The sequence below is a fragment of the Oncorhynchus keta genome, chromosome 19, assembly GCF_023373465.1.
Source record: "Oncorhynchus keta strain PuntledgeMale-10-30-2019 chromosome 19, Oket_V2, whole genome shotgun sequence".
Lineage (NCBI taxonomy): Eukaryota > Metazoa > Chordata > Actinopteri > Salmoniformes > Salmonidae > Oncorhynchus > Oncorhynchus keta.
In genome coordinates, this window is record NC_068439.1 from 34,190,978 (window position 1) to 34,208,377 (window position 17,400).

Below are 17,400 nucleotides of genomic sequence, written 5' to 3' on the forward strand. Positions count from 1 at the left end.
TTGATGAATCAACACGAGGTGAGGTCTCCCTTTTACCACGTGAAAATAGATTGACCATAACTCAGGACTGAGTAGCAATAGAAACTGAAACAAACATGACTGAATCACACTGAAAACTGTGATATGCATCAAATGCATCAAGGGGGGTCATTGTTATTGCTGTAGTAGTAAACAAAATGTTCCCTTTTCGATCAGGATTTTAAGTGTGAATACGACCAAGATGCCCGTTGTCATGTCATTTAAATAAAATATAATTATTGTTGCTAATCTAGGCATTTTTTTTGTCTTACCTTCATAGGTTGGGTCCTTGATACTATTCCTCTTTATGGAAGAGGAAGATAGAGAATCTTCTTGTCTTGGTTTGCTGGGCTGACTGGCAGAGTTTGATTTAGTGGCTGGCTTGATGGACTGATGGCCATATTTCACCTTCTTTTTCTGCAATATCCCAAACGTCTCTGGGCTGAGCCCATTCAATAAGGTGCGGCTATTTCTACTGTCACCCTGCTGGTGGGAGATTCCACCGCTGCCACCATTAATGACAACATCCTGGGCCCCTTTCTTCTTCTTTCTTTGGGAGGAGTCCAGCTGCCTCTTCCGCTTCTCCTGTTTCAGAGGCACATACTCGCCCTTCTCCCGGGCAAACGCCACCTCGGCATCCACCAGCCTCTCCTCCCAGCCTAGGCTTTTATCTGTCACCTCTACCACACATCCTCTGGTGACCAACTGCCAGGCCTGGTAACTGCATACCGGGTCCAGCTCGGGGATCCGTCTTCCAAGATTCCCCTCTACAGCTGCCTCTCCAGCCCCGGCTGCCCTGAGGTTAAGGCATTCCAGGAAGCGCCTCTTGGCGGTGGGTGACGACGAGCTGTTGTCGGGGTCTTGCTGTGGCGGCTTGCTGGGGGTGTGGCTCTGCTTGTGGACCCTCTCGTGCAGCCGGAGGGTCTTACGGTCGTAGAAGAAGTTGCCGCAGCCAGCACACAGCTCGTAGAGACAGTCCTCGTTCACCAGGGACGCCGGCTCCCGGGTGACCCCGTTGAGGGTGGTCTGGGACTCACTGCTGTCGCCACTCCCACCCCGCAGCTGGCTCTTGGCCCGATGAATCCGCATGTGGCTCTGGAGAAACCAGGCCTGGCGGAAGCGCCGGCCGCAAATGCGGCAACCGTGGTCCAGGGAGCCTCGATGCTTCTTCATGTGGGCCTTGAGGAGCAGGGCCTGGGGGAAGACCTGGCTGCAAGAGCCACAGGGAAAGGAACCCGCACCGTCCCCATTGTCCACCCAGAAGGTCCCTCCCGGAAGTGAGTCGCCCTCAGTCATGGTTTGCGGCTCATCCTCCTTGCCGTCATCCTGGACGACTCCTTCCTCGCCTTTCTTCTTGGAGCTTTTCGTCTTGCCATTGACTTTGTGCTTCTTGGCCGAGGTGCCATTGGCGAGGTTGTCGGCGGGACTATCCAGTTTCTTAGGGTCCCCCTGTGTTTGTCCTTGCTCCCCAACCCCCTCCTCACAGTCCAACTTGCCCAGGCTCCGGTTGAGCAGGCCCAGCTTGTGGCTGCGGATGTGGGCTTTCAGGCTGCCCTTCTGAGCAGCCCGGTGTTCACAGTAGGGACACTTGTAGGGCTTCTCCCCAGTGTGCCTGCGCATGTGCTGGGACAGCGAGCTCAGGAGAGGGAAGCCCCGTCCACAGAGGCCACAGGTGTGGCCAGAGACCGTCGCATCGTACTCCTCCTGGTCACTCTTGACAGCATCGGCCTTGCTTTGGTCCGCCTGCTCCTGCTTCGGCTCCACCTCCATTTCCAGCCCCAGGGCTGTGGTAGCTCAAGTATCCCTGACGAAGAGAACTAACCCGTGCGTTCCAAAGTCACAAGGTTCTCATAGTGATTGCGATGGGGGACATGTTTGTAGATATTGCTTTACTTCTGTTGTTGGAGGGATTTTCTTTAACCGACATTAAGACTGGAGAGATGATCATTGAAAAACACCTGAAAACACAAGAAAAAACTATTAGAAAACATTTAGAATCTAATAATAGGTTATGATAATCACACAACCAATGCAGTAACTGACATCTGGTAGGCTATATTTTCAACCCAGAGACAGACAGTGACAGAAAGAACGCAGTTGGCACAGTCACCAGGAGGTCAAATAGAGAGGAAATGCTATCATGCCACAGTCATCAACAACAAAGCAACTTTGTCTAAATGTCACGGCCGTCGAAAGAAGTAGGCCAAAGTGCAGCGCTGTGAGCGTACATTTTACTTTTATTTTAGTAAATGTCGCCAACAAAACAACAAACGAAAAACAACCGTGAAGCTTACAGGGCTACAGTGCCACTAACAAAGACAACTTCCCACAATGACAAAAGGGGAAAAGGCTGCCTAAGTATGATTCCCAATCAGAGACGACGATAGACAGCTGTCCCTGATTGAGAACCATACCCGGCCAAAACATAGAAATACAAAAACACAGAACATATAATGCCCACTCCAAATCAAACCCTGACCAAACCAAATAGAGACATAAAAAGGTTCTCTAAGCTCAGGGCGTGACACTAAAGGACCAGCCTCTTTGGAATGATAGTTGCTAATAAATAAAAATGACACATCCCGTTCCCTGGTATGCTCAGTTAATAAAATAATTTTTACCACACCCTAACAACAGTTTGCAATCATTTGAAAGAGCTTCTCCCACTGGGCCCCAGTGCAACGTGTTTAAGTATAAGCATTATTACTAAAAAAAACTACTTTCTACATAGTCCGTTTCTCACTGTGTATGTTTCACTGTCACAACGTAAGAGGGTGTTACGTCTGTGCATATTTCAGTTTTATAAATGTAACAGTGTGTGTAAGAAAGAGGAGAGGGAGAGAATTTGCATGACACTGATTTTGGAATGGCTATTGTCCCGAACAGAATGATTGACGGTTGTCCTTAAAGGAAGCTTATACTGAAAGTGTGTGTGTGTGCGCTCATGTCCTCTGTTCCCCATGCCTTAATTGAGTGTGTTTAGTGAAGCATGAAGAGGTGCATTCAGTCCTGACCAGTCAGGATGAGGCCTCAGGGCCAGTCCATTCCAAACCCCATCAATACGCCATTATCAACAAACTACATTTATTTCTCTCCATCTCATACACACACACACACACACACACACACACACACACACACACACACATACACACGCACTCACACAATCCCAATACTGTCAGTGGATGCCAAGGTCACATTGAGAGTGGTAGTAATATGAAGGGAAATGACTAAATGTGCCATCATCAACAGACAGTAGTTAACCTCACTCCTAGAAGACACACTGAGAGAAAAGCAGAGGCAAAGAAATGATGAAAAGGGGCAGGTGGCGTCAGTATAATCACGAGAACATATGATACATCTGTTTTCGTAATCAACCTCCAGGACACTAGATCACCTAAAGTCAAATAAAACACAAATGTGTTCCTATATCAAACATCTTCAGAAAAAGTCATTATTCATGTCTAAGATAAGCATTTATCTTTGCGAAGGGGCATCGGTTCCAAGTTGCTTTTTATTTCTGTGGATGATATACACACATCCATTACAGCCAAGTAATTGGCAGTAATTTCCAGACCACAGCAGAAGATGTTGGTTTCCTTCTCGAAAACTACAACAGGGAGAAAAGTGCCCAGGCTCTCTTAAAGCCAACGCAGGCCAGGCAGCCTGCGGGAAAGAAACACCATTGTGTCAGCTGCACCAGAACTGTCACATTTCCTCACGTCTCGCCCTCCACCTATCACCAGGGGGTCCTTGGGGTCCTACGGTGGCCATTGTTGGACAATGGGCCCAGCGCCCTACACTTCAGCGCCCTGCAAAAGATGTCTGGGGGTGGGAGGGCAGTGGAGTTGGGGGGGACGATGACAAAAGAGACCTATCTATTCTCAGCCGTGTGTGTGTGTGTGCGCATGTATGTGTGTGTGCCTGCATCTGTTCATGTGTGTGTGTCTCAGCATGTGTGTGTGTGTGTGTGCCCGCCACTTTGGGCTTTTCGCTGTGCGCGCTCTACCGGGCGAAATAGAGAAGAAACTGGCATGAGCTCCAGAATGGGAGTTGAGTTAGACGAGTGTGGCGGCAGGTGTTGAGGGCAGACGCTGACGGATTAGCACACGGATCGAGTGGCACAGTGTCTCTGGGTGTGGGGGACAGGGAGGGGGGTGGTTAGTGGTAATTAAGAGGTTAAGGTGAAGGCCGGGTGATGAGGGGTTAACACAATAGGGGGATGATGTCAGAGCGAAAGGAGGCAACAGATGGTAGTGGAGGCCATCAGTCCTGTGTGTGTGTGTGTGTGTGTGTGTGTGTGTGTGTGTGTGTGTGTGTGTGTGTGTGTGTGTGTGTGTGTGTGTGTGTGTGTGTGTGTGTGTGTGTGTGTGTGTGTGTGTGTGTGTGTGTGTGTGTGTGTGTGTGTGTGTGTGTGTGTGTGTGTGTGTGTGTGTGTGTGTGTGTGTGTGTGTGTGTGTGTGTGTGTGTGTGTGTGTGTGTGTGTGTTGGTTCTTCTACCCTTGTGGTTGACCTAAAATCCCCAAAGGTCCACACAAGTATAGTAAAACAAGAAGAATTCTCCCTCGTCCCCATGAGGACAAATGCTATTTGAGGCTTAGGGTTAGGTTTACTATTCCGGTTAGAATTATGGTTAGGGTAAGGGGTTAGGTTTACTATTCCGGTTAGAATTATGGTTAAGGGGTTAGGTTTACTATTACGGTTAGAATTATGGTTAGGGTAAGGGGTTAGGTTTACAATTACGGTTAGAATTATGGTTAAGGGGTTAGGTTTACTATTACGGTTAGAATTATGGTTAGGTAAGGGGTTAGGTTTACAATTACGGTTAGAATTATGGTTAAGGGGTTAGGTTTACTATTACGGTTAGAATTATGGTTAGGGTAAGGGGTTAGGTTTACTATTACAGTTAGAATTATGGTTAGGGTAAGGGGTTAGGTTTACTATTACGTTTAGAATTATGGTTAGGTAAGGGGTTAGGTTTAGGGTTAGGTTTACTATTACGGTTAGAATTATGGTTAAGGTAAGGGGTTAGGTTTAGGGTTACGGGTTAGGTGTTAGAGAAAATAAGATTTTGAATGGAAATACATTTAGGTCCCCACGAGGATAAAATAACATAACGTGTGTGTGTGTGTGTGTGTGTGTGTGTGTGTGTGTGTGTGTGTGTGTGTGTGTGTGTGTGTGTGTGTGTGGGTAGTATTTCCAACTAGGCACTCTTGAGGGAATTGTTAGGTCTTGGGTCTTACAAATACATATAGCAACCTTGACTAGCCTATCTGCTTCATCTTTTTTGAAACTCTCAAATTCAATTCAGCATAGTGCTCCCATCATTTCAGCATAGTGCTCCCATCATTTCAGCATAGTGCTCCCATCATTTTGGACCAATGAGAACAAGCTACAACAATGTAAGACAGACATCTAGACATACTTATAAACTAAACAACTCCACCAAACCTTCCTGAATAGAACACACACACACACTCAAACACCCACAAACACACACTCAAACACCCACAAACACACACACTCCAACACCCACAAACACACACACACAAAACAAAAAGAGGCTTTCTTTGAGGGGGTTTAAACACATGCTGTGTCATTTAGTGGAGCGAGAAGGCTTCTGACAGAGTGTGTTGTGTATTCTGACCTCTCTGACATCTGGCTGTTTCTTTATTAGTCACTGTTCGTATGAATCTCTGTGTTCTTCGAAAGCCAAAACTAAACAGAAATGGGCCTAATAGAGAAGACCGTGATCTTGAATGATCATTGATTTGTGCAATAGACAGCATGCCAATAGAAACCAAGTGCAAAAACGTACAATCTGCAGTATTTACAATTCAAAACAAATTGTAAGTGTGCCTCTAAAGATATATTAACTCTGTGTCGAACCTTTCAAAGAGGTAAGCTCTATTGAAGATGAGAGGGGCAGTGTTCCCACGATTGGTCTCCATGAAGGAACTTATAGGCTGGGTGTTTCCAACACTGTCCCTGGAGAGCTGCCATCCTGTAGGTTTTCACTCCAACCCTAATCTAGCACACCGGATTCTAATAAATAGCTGGTTGACAAGCTGAATCAGGTTATTTACAACTGGGGTTGGAGCAAAAACCATCAGCAGGGTAGTTCTCCAGGAACAGAGTCGGAGTACCCTGATATAGGCTATTGTTTAGCTAGTTAACACATTCAATGAAAACAGAGCTGATATAACATTCAATAAAAAAAACTGGAAGTGTGATGCTTTAGACACACACACACACACACACACACACACACACACACACACACACACACACACACACACACACACACACACACACACACACACACACACACACACACACACACACACACACACACACACACACACACAAAAACAGGATAAACCGATGGAGGATACACACACAGGCGCAGAATGCCAAACATGTTGCTCTGGGCTGAATTTGTTCTTTACAGACCCTCTCTCCCTCTCCCTTTTCTCCCCCTCTTTTCTTTGACAGATGAATAGCCATGTCCAGTCAGCTGTACTCACGTCCAAACCAGCTCAGCACAAACTCCCCATGGCCAGGGCTCTGCTGCTGAGCTAAGAGCCTGTGTGTGTGTGTGTGTGTGTGTGTGTGTGTGTGTGTGTGTGTGTGTGTGTGTGTGTGTGTGTGTGTGTGTGTGTGTGTGTGTGTGTGTGTGTGTGTGTGTGTGTGTGTGTGTGTGTGTGTGTGTACACGTGTGTGTGTGTGGTGAGTGAGAGAAAGAGAGCGACAGTAAGTGAATACATGTATGTGTGTGGCTGTGTGCACGCACCAGTACACCCATGTCTGAGTACGTGCTGAAGTCATCCACATACGTTCTCTCAACCAACCGCAAACTGTGCCAACACAGCCACTAGTGCTAGCATGTGACCGTCCCTATGCTAATGTTATGCTATACAGTGCGCTTCTGTCAGTGTTCCAAATGAGTGTTTTGCCCAAACCCAAATCAACCTCTAGCTCCCTACGCCTATCCAATCCTTACAGATCCTAGATCTGTAAGGATTGGATAGGCGTACACAATGAGGTGAACATTCCTGTGAGCTTATCAAAGGGCAAGGGGCAGTTATTATGGTATTGCTTACACCTATCTAATTGTTTCATTTCATAGAGGGTAGGGGTCCATTTGGGATTGGGTGAATGTATCCCAGTGTTATAATTGTTTTATTTTACCTTTATTTAACTAGGCAAGTCACTTAAGAACAAATGTATTTTTTATTTTTTATTATTTCACCTGTTATTTAACCATGTAAGCTAGTTGAGAACAAGTTCTCATTTACAACTGCGACCTGGACAAGATAAAGCAACAACTGCGACAATAAACAACAACACAGAGTTACATGTCGGATAAACAAAAGTACAGTCAATAACACAACAGAAAAATCTATATACAGTGTGTGCAAATGGAGTAAGGAGGTAAAGGCAATAAATAGGCCAATAGTAGCGAAGTATTTACAATTTAGCAAATTAACACTGGAGTGATAAACGTGCAGATAATGACGTGCAAGTAGAAAAGAGCAACAAAAAAAAGTAAATATAAACAATATGGGGATGAGGTAGGTAGTCGGATGGGCTATTTACAGATGGGCTAGGCACAGCTGCAGCGATCGGTCAACTGCTCTGACAGCTGATGCTTAAAGTTAGAGAGGGTGATATAAGTCTACCCCGGTCAAACCTGGACGACGCCGGGCCAATTGTGCGCCGCCCTGTGGGACTCCCAATCATGGCCGGATGTGATGCAGCCTGGATTCAAACCAGGGACTACAGTGACGCCTCTCACACTAAGATGCAGTGTCTTAGACCGCTGCGCCCCTCGGGAGCCCAAGGTTTCATTCACCCTGATTGTTTTGTAGGTGGAAGGTATAAAATAGCAGACAAAACAGGAGACAATACCACTTAAAATACAAGAGAGAGTGATTGTAAATTAAGCAACAGAGATAGGCTGGGGAATGCCTCCACTTTGATAACAAAGGGACCCTCTTCGGTCCTAAAGTGTCCCTATTTTGTCTATAGAAGCGACGAGGGTGACAGCCGTCTGTTGCGGTTAGGTCACAGTGTAGAGGCTGTTTAAATGAGGCTTTGTTTACCAGGCCGTACTGCAGCTCGAGCATCCGCCACACTGACTAATCCACATACCGGAGGCCCACTATGTGAAGACGTGTCAGAAACACTGTGTTATAGATGGATACAAAACACAGACTCACCGTGTGTAGGCGTGCAAGAAACACACACTCACTGTGTGTAGGCGTGCAAGAAACACAGACTCACTGTGTGTAGCCGTGCAAGAAACACAGACTCACTGTGTGTAGGCGTGCAAGAAACACACACTCACTGTGTGTAGGCGTGCAAGAAACACAGACTCACTGTGTGTAGGCGTGCAAGAAACACACACTCACTGTGTGTAGGCGTGCAAGAAACACAGACTCACTGTGTGTAGCCGTGCAAGAAACACAGACTCACTGTGTGTAGACGTGCAAGAAACACAGACTCACTGTGTGTAGACGTGCAAGAAACACAGACTCACTGTGTGTAGGCGTGCAAGAAACACACACTCACTGTGTGTAGGCGTGCAAGAAACACAGACTCACTGTGTGTAGCCGTGCAAGAAACACAGACTCACTGTGTGTAGACGTGCAAGAAACAGACTCACTGTGTGTAGACGTGCAAGAAACACAGACTCACTGTGTGTAGGCGTGCAAGAAACACAGACTCACTGTGTGTAGACGTGCAAGAAACACAGACTCACTGTGTGTAGGCGTGCAAGAAACACAGACTCACCATGTGTAGGCGTGCAAGAAACACAGACTCACCGTGTGTAGGCGTGCAAGAAACACAGACTCACCGTGTGTAGGCGTGCAAGAAACACAGACTCACTGTGTGTAGCCGTGCAAGAAACACAGACTCACCGTGTGTAGGCGTGCAAGAAACACAGACTCACCGTGTGTAGGCGTGCAAGAAACACAGACTCACCGTGTGTTGGCGTGCAAGAAACACAGACTCACCGTGTGTAGACGTGCAAGAAACACAGACTCACTGTGTGTAGACGTGCAAGAAACACAGACTCACTGTGTGTAGACGTGCAAGAAACACAGACTCACTGTGTGTAGAAACATGTCCGAAACACATGTATGAAACACCGTATGTCTAGGTAAGAAAGAAACACTGTTTATAGATGTGTCAGAACAGTGTGTAGATATGTTACACGCATTGTCTAAAATGCTGCTTAATGACATGCATAAACACTGTCATGGATAGATGCAGTACGTAAGAAATATTGGATACAGGTGTGTCAGAAAACACTGTAGATGTGTCTCAAACACTGTGTATACGGGTCAGAAAACACTGTAGATGTGTCTCAAACACTGTGTATACGGGTCAGAAAACACTGTAGATGTGTCTCAAACACCGTGTATACGGGTCAGAAAACACTGTAGATGTGTCTCAAACACTGTGTATACGGGTCAGAAAACACTGTAGATGTGTCTCAAACACTGTGTATACGGGTCAGAAAACACTGTAGATGTGCCTCAAACACCATGTATACGGGTCAGAAAACACTGTAGATGTGTCTCAAACACTGTGTATACGGGTCAGAAAACACTGTAGATGTGTCTCAAACACTGTGTATACGGGTCAGAAAACACTGTAGATGTGTCTCAAACACTGTGTATACGGGTCAGAAAACACTGTAGATGTGTCTCAAACACCGTGTATACGGGTCAGAAAACACTGTAGATGTGTCTCAAACACTGTGTATACGGGTCAGAAAACACTGTAGATGTGTCTCAAACACCGGGTATACGGGTCAGATAACACTGTAGATGTGTCTCAAACACCATGTATACGGGTCAGAAAACACTGTAGATGTGTCTCAAACACCGTGTATACGGGTCAGAAAACACTGTAGATGTGTCTCAAACACCATGTATACGGGTCAGAAAACACTGTAGATGTGTCTCAAACACCGTGTATACGGGTCAGAAAACACTGTAGATGTGTCTCAAACACCGTGTATACGGGTCAGAAAACACTGTAGATGTGTCTCAAACACTGTGTATACGGGTCAGAAAACACTGTAGATGTGTCTCAAACACCATGTATACGGGTCAGAAAACACTGTAGATGTGTCTCAAACACTGTGTATACGGGTCAGAAAACGCTGTAGATGTGTCTCAAACACTGTGTATACGGGTCAGAAAACACTGTAGATGTGTCTCAAACACTGTGTATACGGGTCAGAAAACACTGTAGATGTGCCTCAAACACCATGTATACGGGTCAGAAAACACTGTAGATGTGTCTCAAACACCATGTATACGGGTCAGAAAACACTGTAGATGTGTCTCAAACACCGTGTATACGGGTCAGAAAAACACTGTAGATGTGTCTCAAACACTGTGTATACGGGTCAGAAAACACTGTAGATGTGTCTCAAACACCATGTGTACGGGTCAGAAAACACTGTAGATGTGTCTCAAACACTGTGTATACGGGTCAGAAAACACTGTAGATGTGTCTCAAACACTGTGTATACGGGTCAGAAAACCCTGTAGATGTGCCTCAAACACCATGTATACGGGTCAGAAAACACTGTAGATGTGTCTCAAACACTGTGTATACGGGTCAGAAAACACTGTAGATGTGCCTCAAACACCATGTATACAGGTCAGAAAACACTGTAGATGTGTCTCAAACACCGTGTATACGGGTCAGAAAACACTGTAGATGTGTCTCAAACACTGTGTATACGGGTCAGAAAACACTGTAGATGTGTCTCAAACACTGTGTATACGGGTCAGAAAACACTGTAGATGTGTCTCAAACACCGTGTATACGGGTCAGAAAACACTGTAGATGTGCCTCAAACACCATGTATACGGGTCAGAAAACACTGTAGATGTGTCTCAAACACGTGTATACGGGTCAGAAAACACTGTAGATGTGTCTCAAACACCGTGTATACGGGTCAGAAAACACTGTAGATGTGTCTCAAACACCGTGTATACGGGTCAGAAAACACTGTAGATGTGTCTCAAACACCGTGTATACGGGTCAGAAAACACTGTAGATGTGTCTCAAACACCGTGTATACGGGTCAGAAAACACTGTAGATGTGTCTCAAACACCGTATACGGGTCAGAAAACACTGTAGATGTGTCTCAAACACCGTGTACGGGTCAGAAAACACTGTAGATGTGTCTCAAACACCGTGTATACGGGTCAGAAAACACTGTAGATGTGTCTCAAACACCGTGTATACGGGTCAGAAAACACTGTAGATGTGTCTCAAACACCGTGTATACGGGTCAGAAAACACTGTAGATGTGTCTCAAACACGTGTATACGGGTCAGAAAACGCTGTAGATGTGTCTCAAACACTGTGTATACGGGTCAGAAAACACTGTAGATGTGTCTCAAACACTGTGTATACGGGTCAGAAAACACTGTAGATGTGTCTCAAACACTGTGTATACGGGTCAGAAAACACTGTAGATGTGCCTCAAACACCATGTATACGGGTCAGAAAACACTGTAGATGTGTCTCAAACACTGTGTATACGGGTCAGAAAACACTGTAGATGTGTCTCAAACACCGTGTATACGGGTCAGAAAACACTGTAGATGTGTCTCAAACACCGTGTATACGGGTCAGAAAACACTGTAGATGTGTCTCAAACACCGTGTATACGGGTCAGAAAACACTGTAGATGTGTCTCAAACACCGTGTATACGGGTCAGAAAACACTGTAGATGTGTCTCAAACACCGTGTATACGGGTCAGAAAACACTGTAGATGTGTCTCAAACACCGTGTATACGGGTCAGAAAACACTGTAGATGTGTCTCAAACACCGTGTATACGGGTCAGAAAACACTGTAGATGTGTCTCAAACACCGTTTATACGGGTCAGAAAACACTGTAGATGTGTCTCAAACACCGTGTATACGGGTCAGAAAACACTGTAGATGTGTCTCAAACACCGTGTATACGGGTCAGAAAACACTGTAGATGTGTCTCAAACACCGTGTATACGGGTCAGAAAACACTGTAGATGTGTCTCAAACACCGTGTATACGGGTCAGAAAACACTGTAGATGTGTCTCAAACACCGTGTATACGGGTCAGAAAACACTGTAGATGTGTCTCAAACACCGTGTATACGGGTCAGAAAACACTGTAGATGTGCCTCAAACACCATGTATACGGGTCAGAAAACACTGTAGATGTGTCTCAAACACCGTGTATACGGGTCAGAAAACACTGTAGATGTGTCTCAAACACCGTGTATACGGGTCAGAAAACACTGTAGATGTGTCTCAAACACCGTGTATACGGGTCAGAAAACACTGTAGATGTGTCTCAAACACCGTGTATACGGGTCAGAAAACACTGTAGATGTGTCTCAAACACCGTGTATACGGGTCAGAAAACACTGTAGATGTGTCTCAAACACCGTGTATACGGGTCAGAAAACACTGTAGATGTGTCTCAAACACCGTGTATACGGGTCAGAAAACACTGTAGATGTGTCTCAAACACCGTGTATACGGGTCAGAAAACACTGTAGATGTGTCTCAAACACCGTGTATACGGGTCAGAAAACACTGTAGATGTGTCTCAAACACTGTGTATACGGGTCAGAAAACACTGTAGATGTGTCTCAAACACCATGTATACGGGTCAGAAAACACTGTAGATGTGTCTCAAACACTGTGTATACGGGTCAGAAAACGCTGTAGATGTGTCTCAAACACCATGTATACGGGTCAGAAAACACTGTAGATGTGTCTCAAACACTGTGTATACGGGTCAGAAAACGCTGTAGATGTGTCTCAAACACTGTGTATACGGGTCAGAAAACACTGTAGATGTGTCTCAAACACTGTGTATACGGGTCAGAAAACACTGTAGATGTGCCTCAAACACCATGTATACGGGTCAGAAAACACTGTAGATGTGTCTCAAACACCATGTATACGGGTCAGAAAACACTGTAGATGTGTCTCAAACACTGTGTATACGGGTCAGAAAACACTGTAGATGTGTCTCAAACACCATGTGTACGGGTCAGAAAACACTGTAGATGTGTCTCAAACACCATGTATACGGGTCAGAAAACACTGTAGATGTGTCTCAAACACTGTGTATACGGGTCAGAAAACGCTGTAGATGTGTCTCAAACACTGTGTATACGGGTCAGAAAACACTGTAGATGTCTCAAACACTGTGTATACGGGTCAGAAAACACTGTAGATGTGCCTCAAACACTGTGTATACGGGTCAGAAAACACTGTAGATGTGCCTCAAACACCATGTATACGGGTCAGAAAACACTGTAGATGTGTCTCAAACACCATGTATACGGGTCAGAAAACACTGTAGATGTGTCTCAAACACTGTGTATACGGGTCAGAAAACACTGTAGATGTGTCTCAAACACCATGTGTACGGGTCAGAAAACACTGTAGATGTGTCTCAAACACTGTGTATACGGGTCAGAAAACACTGTAGATGTGTCTCAAACACTGTGTATACGGGTCAGAAAACACTGTAGATGTGCCTCAAACACCATGTATACGGGTCAGAAAACACTGTAGATGTGTCTCAAACACTGTGTATACGGGTCAGAAAACACTGTAGATGTGCCTCAAACACCATGTATACAGGTCAGAAAACACTGTAGATGTGTCTCAAACACCGTGTATACGGGTCAGAAAACACTGTAGATGTGTCTCAAACACTGTGTATACGGGTCAGAAAACACTGTAGATGTGTCTCAAACACTGTGTATACGGGTCAGAAAACACTGTAGATGTCTCAAACACCGTGTATCGGGTCAGAAAACACTGTAGATGTGCCTCAAACACCATGTATACGGGTCAGAAAACACTGTAGATGTGTCTCAAACACCGTTTATACGGGTCAGAAAACACTGTAGATGTGTCTCAAACACCGTGTATACGGGTCAGAAAACACTGTAGATGTGTCTCAAACACCGTTTATACGGGTCAGAAAACACTGTAGATGTGTCTCAAACACCGTGTATACGGGTCAGAAAACACTGTAGATGTGTCTCAAACACCGTGTATACGGGTCAGAAAACACTGTAGATGTGTCTCAAACACCGTGTATACGGGTCAGAAAACACTGTAGATGTGTCTCAAACACTGTGTATACGGGTCAGAAAACACTGTAGATGTGTCTCAAACACCGTGTATACGGGTCAGAAAACACTGTAGATGTGTCTCAAACACCGTGTATACGGGTCAGAAAACACTGTAGATGTGCCTCAAACACCATGTATACGGGTCAGAAAACACTGTAGATGTGTCTCAGAAAACACTGTAGATGTGTCTCAAACACCGTGTATACGGGTCAGAAAACACTGTAGATGTGTCTCAAACACCGTGTATACGGGTCAGAAAACACTGTAGATGTGTCTCAAACACCGTGTATACGGGTCAGAAAACACTGTAGATGTGTCTCAAACACCGTGTATACGGGTCAGAAAACACTGTAGATGTGTCTCAAACACCGTGTATACGGGTCAGAAAACACTGTAGATGTGTCTCAAACACCGTGTATACGGGTCAGAAAACACTGTAGATGTGTCTCAAACACTGTGTATACGGGTCAGAAAACACTGTAGATGTGTCTCAAACACCGTGTATACGGGTCAGAAAACACTGTAGATGTGTCTCAAACACCGTGTATACGGGTCAGAAAACGCTGTAGATGTGTCTCAAACACTGTGTATACGGGTCAGAAAACACTGTAGATGTGTCTCAAACACTGTGTATACGGGTCAGAAAACACTGTAGATGTGTCTCAAACACTGTGTATACGGGTCAGAAAACACTGTAGATGTGCCTCAAACACCATGTATACGGGTCAGAAAACACTGTAGATGTGTCTCAAACACTGTGTATACGGGTCAGAAAACACTGTAGATGTGCCTCAAACACCATGTATACGGGTCAGAAAACACTGTAGATGTGTCTCAAACACCGTGTATACGGGTCAGAAAACACTGTAGATGTGCCTCAAACACCATGTATACAGGTCAGAAAACACTGTAGATGTGTCTCAAACACCGTGTATACGGGTCAGAAAACACTGTAGATGTGTCTCAAACACTGTGTATACGGGTCAGAAAACACTGTAGATGTGTCTCAAACACTGTGTATACGGGTCAGAAAACACTGTAGATGTGTCTCAAACACCGTGTATACGGGTCAGAAAACACTGTAGATGTGCCTCAAACACCATGTATACGGGTCAGAAAACACTGTAGATGTGTCTCAAACACTGTGTATACGGGTCAGAAAACACTGTAGATGTGTCTCAAACACCGTGTATACGGGTCAGAAAACACTGTAGATGTGTCTCAAACACCGTGTATACGGGTCAGAAAACACTGTAGATGTGTCTCAAACACCGTGTATACGGGTCAGAAAACACTGTAGATGTGTCTCAAACACCGTGTATACGGGTCAGAAAACACTGTAGATGTGTCTCAAACACCGTTTATACGGGTCAGAAAACACTGTAGATGTGTCTCAAACACCGTGTATACGGGTCAGAAAACACTGTAGATGTGTCTCAAACACCGTGTATACGGGTCAGAAAACACTGTAGATGTGTCTCAAACACCGTGTATACGGGTCAGAAAACACTGTAGATGTGTCTCAAACACCGTGTATACGGGTCAGAAAACACTGTAGATGTGTCTCAAACACCGTGTATACGGGTCAGAAAACACTGTAGATGTGTCTCAAACACCGTTTATACGGGTCAGAAAACACTGTAGATGTGTCTCAAACACCGTGTATACGGGTCAGAAAACACTGTAGATGTGTCTCAAACACCGTGTATACGGGTCAGAAAAACATGGTACATTTGTACGAAAAACAGTGCAGTTGTGTAAGAAACGCTGTATATAGATGTGTTACATAAATTCACTTTGTATGGGTGTGTTCCACACAATGGGAGTGTTAGAAATACTGTTTATAGATGTCAATCAGCAAAACAGACATATGAGGAAGGATGTCTGGTCACCATTCCCATAACACCACTCTCCCAAATCCACAAAAAAAATGATCTAGTAATATATCCCACAAAAAAAAGCAAAAAGGTGATTGTTAAAATAAGAGTAAGACATAGGATGAAGTCTCATTGTTCATGCTTTGTTTAAGCATTATGTTATGGCGTAAGAGGTGCCAAATGTGCACTCATGCAAACACACAGCATGTCTGGCCCTTAAGGCTTCCGGCAGCTGGTGTGGTTATGCTGCTGCTGCCGCTGTGTGTGTGTGTGTGTGTGTGTGTGTGTGTGTGTGTGTGTGTGTGTGTGTGTGTGTGTGTGTGTGTGTGTGTGTGTGTGTGTGTGTGTGTGTGTGTGTGTGTGTGTGTGTGTGTGTGTGTGTGTGTGTGTGCATTTTGGAGGGAAAGACAGCAAACACACATCACACTCCCATCGCCCTCCTTGTTCAACTCTCCCTTCCTGTTACACAGCAAATACACAGGGACTTGATAGCATGTGATGAGCTGCTCAATGAGCTGCCTTTTAACATTCCAGGCCTGCTACACCTCTGCAACGTGCTGGAGATAAGCCAGGGAGGTATCTTGAGCACGGAAGTTGAAGGAATGAAGAAAACACCTGCAAAACGCACATTTCATTTTCTTTTTTTTTTTTTACTCGGCAAGCCAGTTAAGAACACATTTTTATTTACAATGACAACCTACTGAAAGGCAAAAAGGCCTCCTGCGGAGACGGGGGCTGGGATTTAAACGTTTAATATAGGACGAAACACCCATCGAGACAAGAGAGACACCACAACACTACAGAAAGAGAGACCTAAAGACAACAACATAGCATGGCAGCAACATGGTAGCAACATGGTAGCAACATGGTAGCAACACAGCATGGCACAAACATTTTATTTATTGTACTCGGTCAGTTGACTGAGAACAAACACATTCTCATTTACAGCAACAACCTAGGGAATAGTTACAGGGGAGAGGGATGAATGAGACAACTGTAAGTAAACTGGGGCTGATTAGGTGCCTGCTATGGTATGAGGGACAGATTGGGAATTTAGCCAGGACACCAGGGTTAACACCCCTACTCTTACAATAAGTGCCATGGGATCTTTCGTGTCCACAGAGAGTCAGGACACCTGTTTAAAATCCCTTCCAAATGACAGCACCCTACAGAGGGCAGTATCCCCAATTACTACCTTGGGGTATTGGGATATATTTTTTTAGACCAGAGGAAAGGGTGCCTCCTACTGGCCCAACACCACTTCGAGAAGCATCTGGTCTCCCATCCAGGACTAAACCTGCCCTAGCTTCAAAAGCAAGC

The 17,400-nt window shown here is 45.1% G+C and overlaps 1 protein-coding gene across 3 annotated transcripts in view; it reads right to left on the reverse strand.

The window, feature by feature from the left end:
- LOC118370572 (zinc finger protein 516-like) overlaps positions 1–17,400 on the reverse strand; it is a 43,280-nt gene that overhangs the window by 7,332 nt on the left and 18,548 nt on the right. For 2 of the 3 annotated variants that reach the window (XM_052470324.1, XM_052470323.1), the window contains exon 2: positions 291–1,976. In XM_052470324.1, the coding sequence (XP_052326284.1) occupies positions 291–1,788 (1,498 nt within the window). In that variant the 5' untranslated portion in view covers positions 1,789–1,976. Of the gene's footprint in view, positions 1–290; positions 1,977–2,246; positions 2,558–17,400 lie in introns of those variants that run through there. The other variant, XM_035755620.2, reaches the window with a different exon arrangement.